Below are 17,824 nucleotides of genomic sequence, written 5' to 3' on the forward strand. Positions count from 1 at the left end.
AGTTGATTTGTTTTAATGGGCAAAGACGGATTTTGGAGGGAGATAAAAACACAGGCTTTGATATTGCCCTGGGCCAAATATAATCAGAGACAACAAAGTTTTTATTTCACTTCTAAATGGTGCTATGAATCATCGTACACCTGTGATAAAACTTAGAAAGTAGCGTGCCGTTTCTAATATGTAATGACACATGTATGTGATTTACATATTAAACGCTACACAGAAGCACAAACAACAAACATAAAAATCCCTTTTCATCTGATTTTCTTTCACAATTAAAGTGTTTTCAAACCTCGCTGGAGAACAGCCCCTTAAAATCAAAAGATGTCACAAACAACTTAATTTATTCACCATGAATAGTACAAGCCTTTAGGTTAGTCCTGGAAATGCACAAGGAGTCTGTGAGAATGTGTGTAGATGATGAAACCTACGATGCATAGTGCCCATTGAAAATCGAACTAACACAGTTCAACCTAACCAGACCTGAAGCGTTTACAATGTATGGTTTGGGAAATCTGAATGTTTCAACAGTTTACAGGAGGGAATTAGGGTGACCAGGTGTCCCACATTTTCATTCCTTGTCCCACATCCCACATATTGAGACAATGTCCAACATTTTCATTGGCTCTAGTTTTCAAAAGTCAAACAACTGCAAGATAGATGCTTTTTTTGAAAATCTGTCTTTCATCCAATGGCTGTGAATTAAGCAGGGAAGGCTGTCATCACTGGGCGGTGTTTGCTGTCAAACTGCGCACACGTGGGTCAAGTGCAGGTTAACATTTCACCATCTTTGTTACGCTACGCCCAACAGAGAAAATTGCGAGTCACTGCAAAGTCGCAAGCTATGCAGATTTAGGCAGAATATGATGGTAACTATCATAACAAAAAGGAAGAACAGCTACAACAAAGACTGTGAAAGTACTTATACGTATTTATAAGCTGGTGGAAGGCGATTCTGAGTTTTTTTGTGAAATTTGCCAGTTATTTTTCACACAGAGGGAATACAACATGAAGCGACATGTTGAGTCTCACAAGAAACGTACATATCAAAAAGAGATGTGCCGATCTATGGATGCACTCGGGCAAAGCATAGAGATGTAACAAGATAAGGGGCAGAATAGAAATGTTTATTATTTAAGTTAGATTGACATTACATCAAAATTGTAGACTAACTCTCAGCTTTGTAATGTGTCCTACATTGTCACACACAAACATACTATTTGTCCCACATGTGGTTTGTTTGGATCTGGTCACTCTGGAGGGAATGCATGTCAATTTAATGCATATCAACAGACAACAATTTGTGGTGGATGTCCACAGGCAAACACTCATAAACACATAAAGAAACATGCTTGCATGGACACACAAAGACGTCCTCACACACGGGCACGTCAAATCAACCCCCCCGAACAACTCTCGCTCTCCCCTGTGAGCCGAGATGGCTACTCCACTCTTAAATATGTCTCAGATGAATTTTTGATTCCGCGCAGTTCAAAGCGACTTTAATGTTATTCCTGGTGTCCAATTAAAAGATGCCTTGGAAACTTTTACACAGCAAGCTGCAGCCGACTGCACGCCCGGACAGGGACAGAACATCTAAAAAGATAAGATAAATAAATAAGCCGTGCAAGCCTGAGTGAGGAAAACCATTCACACCCTGGAGGATGTGTGCGGTTTTCTAAAAATGGGCTCCGATAGCGAGACACAGATAGACTGTGGAAGCGGCTCTGTCCATATGATGTGGATCGCTGGTGCGGAAAATATAACTATTACTTGGTAGAGATGCTGTAATGAAATGATAGTTTCATTGTGAGTGCACAGCAACTGTGTGAAATAACAGTCGTAATGTGCCTCTCACTCCCGTCTCAGAGTTTACAGACACAAACAGGGATGTCTTTGTCTGTTTGTGCATGCATGTGATTGTATCGGTGACTGCAAGTTTGTCTTAATTTGTCTTCTCTCTCAATGCTTTTGCAAATCCCTCTCCTGAAGAGGGAGTCACACATATGCTAAAGCTAAAGCAGCTAAACAGGGCAAAAATGCTTCTGTGTGTGGTATTCAGTGTTTAACGACTCAGTGACCATACTCTGGTTATGATTTATTAAAAAGGTGCACAGCATGGTCTACTTGTGAAGTCAATGTTACATCTTTAAGTAGAATCAGCTTCCTGTGAATGTGGGGCTACTGCACAGCAGCGTATATACTGCACATTGTAAACATTACTGTAATAGTGACCCAGAACATCAGGAGGTTTAACCCTTTTAAATAATGCACGTAATGGTATTTCCTTGCTCTGAGGTAAAACCTTGTGTGTGTGGCCTACTACGCTAGTCGAAGTCGTGGATTACGCATGCATTATAAAGATGCTGAGCAAGTAGCAACAAAACAAATACAGGGTGACAGGCCTCAGCTTGCGAGTTTATAAACCCAACCCTTATCCAATACTGCTGAACGTGAGGTTGAGGTAGTGTGGTATTAAAGCCAAATTTACAGCCTCATATCAAAAACGAGACAGCAACGGCACTGTATTTTCGTTATGAAGTCCTTGGAGCAGTAACAACATTACAGATAACAGCAGAGTCTGAGGAACGAGGTGATATTCTCTGTACCCCTTCTATCATATGTATTCATATCCAGGGTGTAGTAATTCTTACGACTTATATCCATCTTAGTTATGGCCTATGTTTATAGACCTGCACGAGTTATGGGCAAAGAGTTAATGTACTGTCTCAAAGGTCTTTCTGGGTGATAAACTTGGAATGAAGGTATGCGAACACGGTGAGGTTTTCTTTGTTAGTTAGTTAGAAACGTTATTGTCGACAATTGGGGAAATTGTCTTTGGCTTCGCCACAATCAACATGAGTTACAAATAAGACAACAGTAAGAAGCAATAAAAACACTGGAAGTTCAATCATATGCAATCTAATACAGTTCCGTAGGCCTATTACAAATGAACAATGTGCAAATTCCGCAAACATGAGACAAATGTGCATATTTAGCGCAGGGTGGGGGTGAGGGGGATTAACAATGTATGTAATAACTTAACTGCGCTTGGGACAAATGTTTTCTTATAGACATTTTTGGTGGCTCGTGGCAGTCTAAAGCGTCCCTCCTGAGGGAGTCAATTTAAATTATGGGTATAGGACGGGTCACTTGTTATGTCAAGAGTGTTATTTTCGGTATTCAGTACATACCTGCTGCTTAGTTGCATCTGTGGTTTCCCTATAATTGTACTGTTTACTGACAGTTTCCCTTTACATCTGACATTCATGTGTCCGTAACAAAGCGACCATGTTAAAGGATAAGATGCTTTCCACGCGATCCTTGTACACCATTTCAAGAATATTCTGCCTCATCCCAAAGTCATTAAGCTTCCTGAGTAGGTGTAAACTAAAAAACATATTCAGTGTCATCTATAAAAATAAGGTGGCTATCTTATATCTTTAAGTATTTAAAACGGCTAACCTTTTCAACAGGGTATCCCATGATTGTTGGGGGTTGGCATAAGTCTGGAATGTAATGTTTACTGGATATGAAAAAACTTTTGTAGATGTACAACGTTCGGAATTGACCACACCGTGTATTTTACAACATTATCTTCACTGTGTTAAAGATTTGTCCATATCTTGAAACCTTCCACTAAAGAGCTTTTTTTTCTATGAGAGCATGCAGCGCATGTGTTAGGGCTCAAGGATACATACACTGAATGTTAACATAACTTTTGTGTACAAAACAAGCTCCAAAGGGCATGTTTATGTTCGGGGGAGGAGAGGTAACATAGCTCTGTAGTAAATTACTCTCTATAAGCTCTCTCTCCGGATGAACGTCGATATTTGTAGGCAATGTAGCGTTGTGTGCGTGTATGTGCACTGCATGTGCAAACCTATGCAGGCTCTGTTTTTTGCTTCAAAGTGTGTGTTTGTTGCCTGTGGCCATTGTGGAGTTTATATTGTCTTTACATGTCTGTGTTGGCTGCCTGTGTGATGTTTTATTCAGATGTTAAAGTGTCAGATTAATCAATTTCTGTAGTTTAATGATGCTTGTTGTGTTGTGCCCCTTAAACAGGGGAAATAGTGAGAGAGAAGGATGAATGAATCACACACGCAGCTCTTCCCTTCACTCGTCTCTGTATTGAGTTACATTTGAAATGTAATGCAATGTAAACAAAACTCATACATTTAAACATCTGAACTCAGTTTCTGGACCACAGTAATCATGGCTTAATTACATTTTTAACTTTCTCTAAACCATTTAAATTATCTTTTTAACTGTTTCTAAATGTTCTTAATTCAAATACAGCATGAAGTCTCTCTTATGAAATGTATTTTAACCTTTTAGCTTTTTAACTTTTTTAGACACATGAATTCACCTTTAAATGTTATAAAATCAACAACTGCATACACATATATGAACGTAACAACCTAGCTTAAATGCCGACGACAAAGTAACCAGACGGACTCTACGACGGGACCACGATGCATCCGGCAGCTAGCTTACATAGCAACAGCGTTAGCTAGAAACTTTCAAACATAATACAGAGTACAAAATGTGCACTTTTCCTCTCTAATGAACAACAACGACGTATAACGAATTCTTAACAACATGTGTTTACAACGTTATAGTGCTTTGTGGACGTTATTTACCTTAAACAGGGGAAATAGTGAGAGAGAAGGATGAATGAATCACACACGCAGCTCTTCCCTTCACTCGTCTCTGTATTGAGTGAGGAAGAGGAGCGCGATCCCCCTACTGGAACCCCGAGGCATTACCAACAGATCAATGCAAAATCAACCCACACACACAAGGATCTGCATCACCTATCTGCATTATTCCTCTTTCTGTTTCACTGCATATGTGCTGCATAGTCTCTACAGTGACCAGTTTTTATGCATATTTACATCCAAAAATTAAATGACATGTCCTGAAAATGATACAGTAATAACTGAGACAACAAAGAAATTAGCTTTTCTCTAAATAAATGAATTATGCCTGAAAAATGTATTATTCTTGCATTATTCTTGCCTGTCACAGTTGCGACTGCCACGGTGTCCATTGCTCTTCTTTATTGTCGGCCATTTTGGTTTAATTGTCTTGAGTTTTGTCCTCTTTTCTGCTTGGCTGAGCAAGGCAGCTGTATAATTGATAATCAGTTGTATGCACAGGCTGAAAATTGCCCATAGGACAGGAATTTATCATTTATTTGGACATTAGGTCTCTGTGGTGTGATGTGTACACGTTGACCAGTCAATGCACTTTATGTTGTTAATGTCTTTTAACACCTCCCGGTAACATTTATGCAGTGCATTATGTGCATTTTTTTCTACTTTTTACTTTAATATATGTACATTGTTTACACAATTAATTTGACTTTTACTATAATTGTACTGTAAAATGTCTCTAAAGTAACAGTACTTTATATTCTAGCAGGCCGACTCTTTCCATCCAGTGGCAGTCAGACTCTCTCTTTCTCACTGTTGTGAAATGTTTATGTATTTATTCGTTAATCGTTCTTATTCTTTATTTATTTATTCTTGCAAAACTCGCAACCCAAAACATGGGTGAGCAATTTGTGAATCCACCAAACCATTAGTCACAGGCAGGGTAGGAAAAGTCCCTGGGCTATCCAGAATGAATCATTTACATCTCTCCATCCCCACCACTACAAGCACAAGGTTTTCTATTTCTCCCTTCCCTGCTTCTGTGTGAACCTCTAATTCATGTCAAACATGCTATGAGTGATGAAGGTATATGGGACATGATCCTTGTCCATGCATCAAGTCCTGATGTGACGGACAATCATAAATGAGAATAAAATGGCACAGCTACTAGGAGAAATTGCAAAGACGTGTGCATACTGCATATTGAACTGTACCGTTTACAATGGAAACTCTTCCAGTAAACAAATACATTTGATGCAGTTTTCTCCAGACTCAGAGCAACTGTAATATCCTTTGCGGCCTCAGAAGTGTTTGTAATATTTCTTGAATTATCCTTTATTCAAGTGACAGATGTAAGTTGGGAACCAAGAGGAATTTCAAAATGATTCATTCTCTATGGAGATTTTTTTTGTTTGTGTGTGGTAACTTCATAATGATAACAGATGAATGAATTGTCTTGTAGAATTGAAAACTATATGGCGGCTCCATCCCTCTTTGCACAAAATAACCGTGCTGATACAGCAGCCGCCGTGCTGAAACAGCTTGTTATTGCGTTATTTAAAGTTTGTAATTAAACCAGGGTCAATAATTTAACTTTTGCCTAAAATAATTAGAAAAGGTCAGCACGAAGGGATGAAAGCCTGATCCATAAAAGTTCTTGGACGTTATATTCAACCTGTCAACACTTATTAAATCACAGGCATGACTCAGTGGTTCAATAACGGGGATATTAGGAGACATTGGCGCGATCACACTCAATGGAAACAAGCCAATAGACAGAAAGAGAGCCACAATTATGACACTGGAAAATGTTTGAAAGAAGAGAAGGGAGGGGGAGACAGAGAGTATACCAGGATAAATTAGAAAAGTCATGGAAGACAATACTAGATCTAAGACAGTCCGAACCAGCATAGATCCCCCTCATACTGCTCCTTGAGCCCCCTCAATTCCTGGGGCTCACGAAGGAGGGAGAATGTGTGTGTGCTCACATTTTCATCTGCTGGGTATATACTGCACACACACATAAACACCCACATCTATTCAAGCACACACACACACACACACACACACACACACACACACACACACACACACACACACACACACAGCTGCAGTTACAACTCCCCAGCCAGTGTGTTTTAAACTTTAAGCCTGTCACCAAATTAGAGGAGAAGGATGTGTGCTCGGGGTGCTGATGAGTCGCTGTGTTTTGAGGCACACTCATTTGTAAACAGCCGATGTCCCTCTCTGTCCCCCCCCCCCTCACTTGACTACCATCATTCCCTGAACCATGGTCAAACAAGTAGTTTAAATGGACGCCACACAGTATGAGGTAACATTTGCAGTTACAAGGTCTACACCGTCTTACCAGAAGCATACCAGGCTCCCAATTAAGTTTGATTAAGGCCTTTTTGCTCATTGCGCCCCTTGGCAGGTGAAACTACAGATGATAAGCGAGCGGTCTTGTGTATTTGTCGGCGTGAAGGTCATCCTCTCAACAGTAGCGTGAGCACACTACTGCTTCAATACGTTCCTACATTTCTCTAGATTAGTCGGCAAAAATGGTGTTCTTCCACATATAGAAAATGTATATTTTTTTTATATATTAAATAGGGCTGTCAAAGTTAACGCGATAATAGCGCGGTAACACAACTTGTCTTTAACGCCACTAATTTCTTTAATGCATTAATGCAATTTGCAATTTTTAGGTTGTAACGGGCTCAGTTTTAAAGATAGAGTGACATCATATGAAGCTAGAAAACCAAAGGAATCCATTGGTACCAACCATGTCATACCAGCTTGTCATGAAGGAGGCTAAATAACGCTCCAAACTTATTCTAAATTTTGGCAAGGAAAAACTGGCATGGGCATTTTCGAAGGGGTCCCTTGACCTCTGACCTCAAGATATGTGGATGGAAATGGGTCCTATGGGTACCCACAAGTCTCCCCTTTACAGACATGCCCACTTTATGATAATCACATGCAGTTTGGGGCAAGTCATAGTCAAGTCAGCACACTGACACACTGACAGCTGTTGTTGCCTGTTGGGCTTGAATTTACCATGTTCTGATTTGAGCATTTTTTTTTTATGCTAAATACAGTACCTGTGAGGGTTTCTGGACAATATTTGTCATTGTTTTGTGTTGTTTATTGATTTCCAGTAATAAATATATGCATACCTTTGCATAAAGCAAGCACTCCTATGTTGATGAGAGTATTAAATACTTGACAAATGTATTGGAAAACAAAAATGTGTAGAAGTAGAATATGACTGCTATTTTTGTATCTGTGTTGACAGTCTTATTCCAGAGACGTGAGGGACATCTTCAGGCCCGTGATGTGAAAAGGCCATTAGAGACGGTGGTCCTTAATTTTTAAGGTTCACTGGAGGGTTAAAGACAAGCGAGTGAGGTCACTGGCAGAGGCTCAGTGATGCTGTATCTTTAGACAGTTTATATTTGATAATGAGCTGTGATGTCAGCTACTGTTGGAGAGTGGGAGCAGTACAGTATGTAGCTTCTCTGAGGTCACCTTGTCAAATCTGTGAAATACCGCTTTAATTGGTTTGCCCCCTCCTGGTTCCCTTCAACCATTTGGCCTAACAGCTTACACAAGAATAATTCTCATCCTATTCCACATCACCTTATCTGCCACAACTTGATTTCAATTCCCTCTCTGTTGGCGTTCTCTCCTTCCTGAGTTTTCTTCATCAGTTTGTTTGGACATTTCTACTGCTAACCTAACTGTACACCTATCTCGAGCCCTGATGCCCCCAATTGTTTATATTGAAGATATATATAATGTGTGTTTTAATTCAACATTTGATATCACATTCGGTGGACATCATGCACAAAGCAAAACCAACACGTTCTAGTCCATTAGCTGACTACCGTACAGTAGAGCCGTCCTGCATTGCTGTAACCACATTCTCACAGAGCTCAGCAGGCTGCTGCTGGACAAATGGCCTGTATCTGGTTACAGCACATTTTCTAATGGACCTGTATGCATCCTTAACCTTGCATACAGAAAGTGCCAGGTCTTATTCTCACATTTAGTAGACAGTAATATCTTTATAACAGCAATAGCATGTGTAAAATCTCAAAACAGGTACTGTTACTACATCCGATTAGACTGCTGTCAGGCTATTAAATAGGCGTTATCAGTCGCTATAAACCCCATAGGTCTGGGTCAATAGGGGCCTACTACACCCAACGGTAGGTTTTATTATCTATTGACATGGTAGATCACCGAAAGAAGGTATAAAAGAACACGACAGCGACCTCTAGCGACCGTAGTAATCATGACAACAGCATGGATGGGACACAAAACATAGGGTTTTTACCCAGGAGACCGGGGTTTGCATCCCATGCGAAACCAACAATGTGTAGTTGTCTTTGCGTTTGTAGTTATTTTAACCCAAAACACAATGTTTTTCCCTGAACTTAGCTTTTTTTTTTTTGCCTAAACCTAAAGAAGTTGTACTTTATTTGCCCAAACCTAGCTGTTTTTTTTTTGTTGGCCAAAACCTAAAGAAGTTGTAGTCTTGTTAAGTTTCACTTTTACAACAAAGTAGGCATAGTAGGCCCCTATTGACCCACATCTATGGTGCTTATAGTGACTGATTACGCCTATTTAATGGCCTGATAACAGTCAAATTGGGTGCAGCAATGTGCCTACGAGCACATTGCTGCTCTGAGGTCTATGCTAAACTTCAACATTTGACTGTATTGTGCAATCCTGAGTTAAAAAAAACTTAAATCACCTCCTGTGCTCCTTATGCTCTATTTCCTTTTGTACACCAGCACCAGCTGTAGGCCTTCCAGCTCACTTGCACAGTTGAGTGTAACACCCTTTAACCATCTCTACATGGAAACTACATTCAGATGCATTTGCGGTTATCCGCCATGACTAAGAGTGAGCAAGTTTATCTTGGTTTGGAAGCAAATTTAACTTCCCCCCCTGATGGTTGATGAATGGTGAGGGACTTCGCCTCTCTATACAGCAAAGGTCCTGGGATGCGTTCAAACCTTAAAACCTAGTATGCTGTGTTTAAATGGTAGGGGATTGAGGTGCCACAGCACTCCCAGGACAACCCATATGTCATGAAACTGGGTTGCAGCTTTGAGCCTTGGACAGCATTAGCAATAGCTCCACTTTATCACTTCAGCACCATGGATAGCGCATATTACACAAAGCAGTCTGCAGCTCCAGTGAGGGTAGAGGCACTCCTTGAGCTATGACCATTAGCTCATTTAATGAGAGCTACTGTATCTGCTGTAAAAGATGGCTGATTAAAATTATGTTCCCACTTTTTTTTTTTTTTTTCAAAGTCTGTGTGCAACATCAGTTTAGTTGAAAAAGACCTTTCTTCTTGGAACCAATTTCTGTGCGGTAAAAACAGCTCAGTAGGATTTATCTGAACTGATACAATATGTTTTTTTTTTTATGGAGAGCAAACTCGGCTGAGGATATATTTAGGAAGGAAGTAATGCCTCTACTTTTACCAAGGGAAATACAGTAAATTGGATGGGAAGGATTATGTTGAAAATATTAAAATTCTGAGTAAATCCTTGTACTACAGTAGAACACAAATAGTTGGGACCCAGTGCGGGCCCAGTCACACATAGCTCCTGAAAGGTGATGGGAAAAAAAAGCTGAGACCATGCCAGTGTATAAGAGAAACACAATAATCAATGACATGAAAATAATGAATGAATAAAGGGAGGGAATACTCACAACTCTCTATCTCAAGTGTGCAGTTTTGTTCATCCAGTGGATACCTCCTGAGGTCCATCATACAAGCAGCGGTGGTCGTGATCCTGAAAACACATGGTGCAATATGTTCAGTCATGGCATTTTGGTAAATTTTGATAGACGGCAAACTAGATGTTTTCAGCAGGACAAGTAGAATTTAGGTTCTTGTCTTAATAGTCTTAGTATTAGAAATAAAGTTTTTCATATGTTTATTGAAAAGCGTTACTTCAGTTCATTTACCAAAGCACTTATAATTACATCTCACAGAATTCTGATGAACATTAATCATCCACTTAACCATGAGTAACTAAAGATTTAAAATCTTCAAAAACCTCCACCCGTCAATGCAGGAGCCTTCGAGGGTTTGGGGGCGGCGGCAGCAGTGGTGGGAACTCCACTGGGGATTACAGGGCCAGAGCTAATCCTTGTGTCCCAGTTTTAGCATTGTTTGGATAATCCTGTGGGTCCTCTGTCAGGCCCCACCTGAGACGCAAATCACTGCAGGGATCAAACTCTGTGGGACAGCGGTGGCAGCAAAAGGGCCGGATATAACAACAGTAGTGTTCGCACTCTGACTAGTGCATGTTCTCAAGAAAAATGTGGGGTGAAAGGGAGTGTTTTACAAACTGATGACATCCCAAATACTTTACAAGTCAAGATCATTACTTACTAATATGACTACAAGAAGAAGAATTAAGATTGTTTCCATCTTTTCAATGTGAATTATTCCTAAACATGGCTGTTACAACAAATCTATAGGACACTATATGAATACAAACATGTCAAAAAGCTTTGTTTAAAGATATGATTTACAAGGCATTTTGCAAGTGTAAAGTTTTGGTGCAGTTGTCCATCCCTCCCTCTGTTGATTTGACTGACACTGCTTTGCTTTGTGAACATTTTTTTGTTGAGCGTGAAAAGTCGTATGAATAAACAAGAATAAAAGAGATCGTGGGAGGTTCTTTTATGTATGTCTCTGCTTAGAATCAAAGCCCTTTTCATGTTTTAACTTCTTAACCCTTGAATTGTCACTTGAGAGGGAAGAGCATAATAGGTTTTTGCAGAATTCAATTTTGACATAGAAAAACGTGTCATCAACCCGGCTATGGTAAACTACTTTTCAGCTCAGGCAGTGATTAATGTTTCTTTAGCATGGCAGTGTTGACTTATTTTCTTTTTCTCTATTGAGTATTTATTTCTATTTTTGAGTTTCTGTCTTCATGAGCAGCAGCCACATGAGCCAGCTCATCAACATGTCAGACACGTTGATAGAAATGATTTCAGCATTGTTTTGATTTATTTAAAGAGCTGCTTCAAACATATAACTGCAAATTGCTTGACAAAGAGAACTGGAGTCAATATAACCTTCTTTATAATTCCACTTGAAATCCTACTAAAACTTATGTTGCATTTTTAAACCAGATATATGGACTGTAAGAAATGAACTGCAAATGAAACAAAGCAGTTTAATTCTGGATTTTTTTATGGAATCACTGCTGATAAATCAAATCTACTCTTCAAAAAGAAACGTTTTAGCTAGGGCTGTCAATGAATTGAAATATTTAATTACCATTAATCGCATGATTAATCGCAAATTAATCTCACATTTTTTTTTATCTTTTCAAAATGTACCTTAAAGGGAGATTTGTCAAGTATTTAATACTCTTATCAACATGAAAGTGGGCAAATACGCTGCTTTATGCAAATGGTGTATACATTTATTATTGGAAATCAATTAACAACACAAAACAATGACAAATATTGTCAAGAAACCCTCACAGGTACTGCATTTAGCATAAAACATATGTTCAAATCATAACATGGCAAACTGAAGCCCAACAGGCAACAACAGCTGTCAGTGTATCAGTGTGCTGACTTGACTATGACTTGCCAAAAACTGCATGTGATTATCATAAAGTGGGCATGTCTGTAAAGGGGAGACTCGTGGGTACCCATAGAACCCATTTTCATTCACATATCTTGAGGTCAGAGGTCAAGGGACCCCTTTGAAAATGGCCATGTTTGGATTGTTATTTAACCTCCTCCTAGCTTTAAACTGAGCCCACTACAACCTCCAGAAGATCGATTGCGTTAATGCGTTAAAGAAATTAGCGGCATTAAAACTAATTTGCGTAAACACGTTATTATCCCATTAACTTTGACAGCCCTAGTTTTATCATGGTAAGTGCTTTTATTATAGCTGCAAACAGTAGTGGCAAAGGAACTAGCCTTCTGCTTTTCTGTCCCTATCATATTTTGAGTATTTATGTCAGCATAATAACATTTAGCCTTCCAAAGTCTATCAAAACAAATAGACAGGGATGGATAATAAGGGATAACAGCAGCAGCCAGCCATGAGTCAATAGATAAGGTTATGTTGTCCATCAGACTTTGTGAAGGGAACATAAGGACGAGGCTGTGAGTAATAGGCTGCCATTCTTTCCCTGGCTCTGGTCTTGTGTGAGAACTTGACTCCCACTGAGGGAGTTGCCACAGAGCAGCACAGCATGGTGGGTAATCGTCTAGGCACACCTGACAACATAGATAAATTTGTGCCAGAGGAGAGGCTCATCTTGAGTCCAATCCTCTGTGTTACACAGCAGAGATAATCACCCTTGTGTGTCTCTGTGCCTCTCTCTCTCTCTTTTTCTCTCTTTGCTCTCTCTCTCAGACCAACAGCCACTGCAATGCCAATCTTTTTGCATTTAATAACCTATATTTTTTCTAAAATCCAAGCTATCAGTGATTCACGCAATTGCATGTTGGACAATTGTCAGCAATCTCTCTCTATAGAAGCATTCCGATGAGTCTGTAAATCATGTGTATCTGTGTTTAAGCAACCAAGCTCACCACAGGCACCATATGGCAAACAGGTGGGACCACGCCTACCCATTTCAAAACAGTCCTTGTGATATACTCCGTTGAGGTCAAACCAAAACCGAGCAAATATCAAAGGGGAATGTTTATTTCACAGTTCTTGAATTTTTGTTTAAAGGAGTACAGGAATTTACCCAAATATGGTGTAGCCCACTAAGGATAATATTTAGTGAAATATTGATCTTCTCGCCCTCATGGATGGTCCTTATCAGCCTCCTCCACAAATAAAGACTTGGCAAGAATGGCAAAAAACGATTGGATATTGTTCCTCATAACTCCAGTCATGACATGATCATTTCATCACTGTTTTAACTTAACATGAAAATCAGTTGTTTCCATTGTGATGGGCGTGAAGAACAAATTAATTCAGAACCAATTTATAGATAACTAAATTAACATTTTGGAGATGCAAGTTGGAGGGTGGAGATTGAAAATTGAAGATGGAAGACAGTAGATCAGTAGAAACCCTGACATCACTTCTTCTGAGGGTTCAAATCATTCTCTGTATATTATATATTAGGTTAGATCTCACAAGATCAGCCTTCTACCGTCTAAAAAAATCGAAATCTGAGAAATTAATCCATACATTTATAACAAGCACACTACACTAGTGTATTCACCGGCCATGGTGTCTGTTTGGAGCATGTGGCTGTTCAGAGCATTTCTCACTGCACGTCCTTGGATCCCTAGCAAAACACCCGCCAAGTGTCAAGTAGATGGGATGAATGGTTCCTGAGATATGCGAAGGACACACACACAGACAGACAGATGGAGATGCCTTGCTTTATAATTAGATGAAATGTGCTACATAAATAAAGTTGACTTTACTTATAGTTTCTTTCGCCTGTTTGTCTGTCTTCGCCTATTGCATCTTGACATCTCAAATTATCCTGGGTTTGAAAGATGGTTTCACATCATTGCTTTTGCCGGTGTTACTTTAGAAGAGTGCAAAAGCTACCGTAGGTCTTGAAATAAATGTTGGGAACATACAGTGCATTGCAAATTGGGTGGCCATTAAGGCTCCTAAAGAGGAAAACATGATTAAATTGGTCATTAAAAGGCTTTTTAAAAAAAAGAAAAAAACATGTTTATGCTTTCCTGGCAAGCAACCTCTTGAAGTCACATAATGAATGTCCACCGGCTGTTTGTTCAAAGGGCTTGTGTAAGTATAAAGTGTATAACTTCAGAAACGTCATGTCCCTTCTCCGACCAACAGTTACAATGGTTTCTTTTACAATCCTAAGAATATTTTAAATGTTTACTGACAAACAGCCTATTTTGTTGTTTTGGTATGATGACTTTTGGCTCTAAATATCCACATGAAGGGAGGGCAGCAAGGCAAAAGAGACCACAGGAGTGAAATGATGAAAAGAGAGGAGATGAGAGAAAATCTGAGGACAAGGAATGTCAGGTGAGACAGTGAGGGGACTATCATAACAGCGCCTTTTAACAGCAATAAAGAAGTTCAAAGGGAAGGGAAACATGCTGTTTCATATTACACACCTCCGGGGTTTTACCCCCCCGGAGTGATACAGGGAGGTTGTTTGAGCCTAAGAGGTTTAGATGGATTCTCCTTTTCTCTCTCTCTTGTCCCCTGTCTTTGTCAGCGTTTATTTCTCTCTGATGGATTTGCTGCTGGTGACGGGGCTCTGTGGCTTCCAAGTGTTTAACCAAGGAGTAAATTGCCGGTTACTTTCTGGCAACTTTCTGATCTCTGTGTCAAGATGGAGTCAGCGGTGTAGAACTGAGAGCAAGAGCCTCTGGCAGAGTCTTTAAGAAGACAGTGTGGGAAAAGGTAAAGGTTATGCATGTTTGTGTGCATTTGTGTGCCCCTGTGCGTGTTTGTTATGTTGCTGTCACTCCGTGGATGTGTTTGCGCGTTTGTAAGTGCCTGATTGTGTTTGCTGCTGTCTCGCTCTCCATTTACCCTCACATACTTCCCCGCTTGTCCCATCCATTAAATGATACACAGCCACATTTCTCACTGGGTCTTAGTATAGTCCTTGGTTGCTTGGTTACTGCCTGAGGAGTGAGGACACTGCCAGCCGCAACCAACTGAGCCCCATATGTTGCATCACCTGCAGTGACCCTCCATATTTACCAGATTGTGCTCGAAGACTCTGTTCCTGGATGGATCAAACTTGTGGGGTCAAATTAGGGCCAAGTAGCCTTAAGGGTTTCCAGCAGTCATTGGGATTCAACCCAAGCAAATGTGTTGACTGTTAATCACATACTCGAAACAGACATGCTTGGTGGAAAGTAACTAAGCATATTTACTAAAGGACTGTACTTAAAGATAATTACAGTATATGTTTAGTCACTTATTGTAGTATCCATGATCCATGTCCCAGTCTGTAGTGTTCATTGCAACAGTTATCTGCCTTTTTCAGAAAAATCAAATAATGCTGCCCGTAGATGTCTGTCTTTGAATATCTGTACATTTTTGACATACTGGTGCTTTACTTGAGTAACATGTTATGCTACTTTATATGTCTATTTCTATGTTTTACTCTTAAACAGTTATTTCACAGCAATAATTACTATTTTTTTTTGTTACTTGCAGATTCCGATATTACATAGGCCTACAAATGATAGGATGACTTTATAACTAACCTCTCTCATGACAGTGTAATCCCAGCTCACATTCCCCATTAGTTCCCTATGACTTGTACTTTCAATGCATTATTTTACATTGTGGCACAGCTATGTTTACTTTCATAAAGGATTTGAATACCTCTCTTCCACTACTGGCAGATTTCTACAAATTTCATTCAGACACAAAATGTGCCACATGCCAGAGCTGCATTATTTGATATTGAAGATAACGATAGCATTCAGAGAGTATTCATCCCCCGTAGCCAGCTGCTTCACACCTACAGCCTACTGAGAAAACATAGGGAGTAGGTTGCCCACAGAACCAAATCATTTGAATGCTGTAACATTAATTACATATTCAACAAAAAGTCACTGCTATTTAATATTGGAAGGCATAATGTTCTGTTTGGCGTTTGCTAGAAATGTTTAGTCATTCTGATATTGATTATTAAAATCAGATAGCACTTGTGTATGCTAATTTCTCTCCATAATTGTCAGAGAAGCTCTTTGTTCCTGCAGTCTCACTGCAGTGTCCATGTGCCGCCTGGTCCTTAGTGACAAACACACCAGTCAATTCATCAAAGAATATTCAGGCCTATCCTGCAGCAAATAACCCTGATAAAGAACAAAGGCTAGACCCTCCTTTAGATGTACCATCTCAGGCGTACCCTTCATGAAAAATACTGAGGGACTTTTTATGCTTGTTATGATTTGCTTTTTCACTGTTATTATACTTCCTGAAGTCAACTATTTGCAGTTGTTTATTTAGGTTAAAGAATGCCCTTGAAATGGTGGATTTAGTTTTGAAGATCAACGTGGGGGTGTTAGAAGTTGTGTGGGAAATGAACAATGGTTTGTATGTCAACAGATGTGTAAAAATAAAGGCATGTCAGCCCACATAAAGGGTTGGTGCTGTTTGCCTTTTAGCCATCATAATGAATCCCTGCCAATGAATTGGCAGTTCAATGGCAAATACAGTATGTGGGCCCCACAACTGGGCAAAAAATATGTGTACCCCACAAAGGAGGAAAATGAGTATGTGTGTGTCTTTGTGTGTGTGAATATTCATCAGCTGTTTGCACACTCTCTGTGTGTGGCTTTCTCTATTATCAGCATCTATGGACTCACTGCATCCAATTACATTTCCAATAAAGTGCCCCAATGAGAAGATTCTCCTCATCAACAATGCATCACGCCGTTTGTTTTTGCAGATAATGGGGCCAATATTTCCTTATTAAGGTATGTATATTGTATTTCTGTGGCAAATTAACTATTAGCCACGATGCACAGATTACTAATAGAACCACTATAAACCATGGCTCAGAAGAAGTGGTTATAGGGACGCACCTTTTTTCTTACGATACTCACCTTGTAACTTAAAAATGTGGTCATGACGGGCAAAAAATAATAACATCCTTTAGATTTTGTTAAACTTTTACAGAAAGTAGAACTACTATGTTTCACGTAGCCGTATTATAAGAGCTTTTCTTAAAGGTAATTTAATGCTTGTCATCACATTGGACATTGGTTTTTCACGTTGATAACTCAGAGCACTCAGACAGCACTTGTTTTGGGAAGTTACATGGTATAACTATTTCTTGATGAATAACAGTTTATCCATCCGCCCACCACTTCTGTGTGGCGTCTCCGCTGGTTGCCTGGCAACCTCACAGTGATGACTGTGACTCTGGGAAGTCACGATGCCTGGCTGTTGTTTGCCTAGAAATAGTTCCAGCACGTAATTCCAAGTAGAACCGCAACATGAAATGATTACATTTCTGTTTGTGTACGGACTAAACAAACTAGACACACCGTATTTGTTTGTGAGCTTTAGAGATGGTGTTAGGTGTATTGTTTAACTTTAGATAGCTAGCTGTTTCCCCTTGCTTCTTTATGTAAAGCTAAACTAATCCTAGATTTAACTCCATTCTCATTGCACA

General features: G+C 39.6%; 1 protein-coding gene across 2 annotated transcripts in view; it reads right to left on the reverse strand.

The window, feature by feature from the left end:
• The window catches only part of gabrb2b (gamma-aminobutyric acid type A receptor subunit beta2b), a 71,287-nt gene that overhangs the window by 17,046 nt on the left and 36,417 nt on the right, over nucleotides 1–17,824 (reverse strand). For both annotated transcript variants that reach the window (XM_074611065.1, XM_074611066.1), the window contains one exon: nucleotides 10,395–10,477. In XM_074611065.1, the coding sequence (XP_074467166.1) occupies nucleotides 10,395–10,477 (83 nt within the window). The remainder of the gene's footprint in view (nucleotides 1–10,394; nucleotides 10,478–17,824) is intronic.

Source organism: Sebastes fasciatus, chromosome 16 (genome assembly GCF_043250625.1).
Source record: "Sebastes fasciatus isolate fSebFas1 chromosome 16, fSebFas1.pri, whole genome shotgun sequence".
NCBI classification, from domain to species: Eukaryota; Metazoa; Chordata; class Actinopteri; order Perciformes; family Sebastidae; genus Sebastes; species Sebastes fasciatus.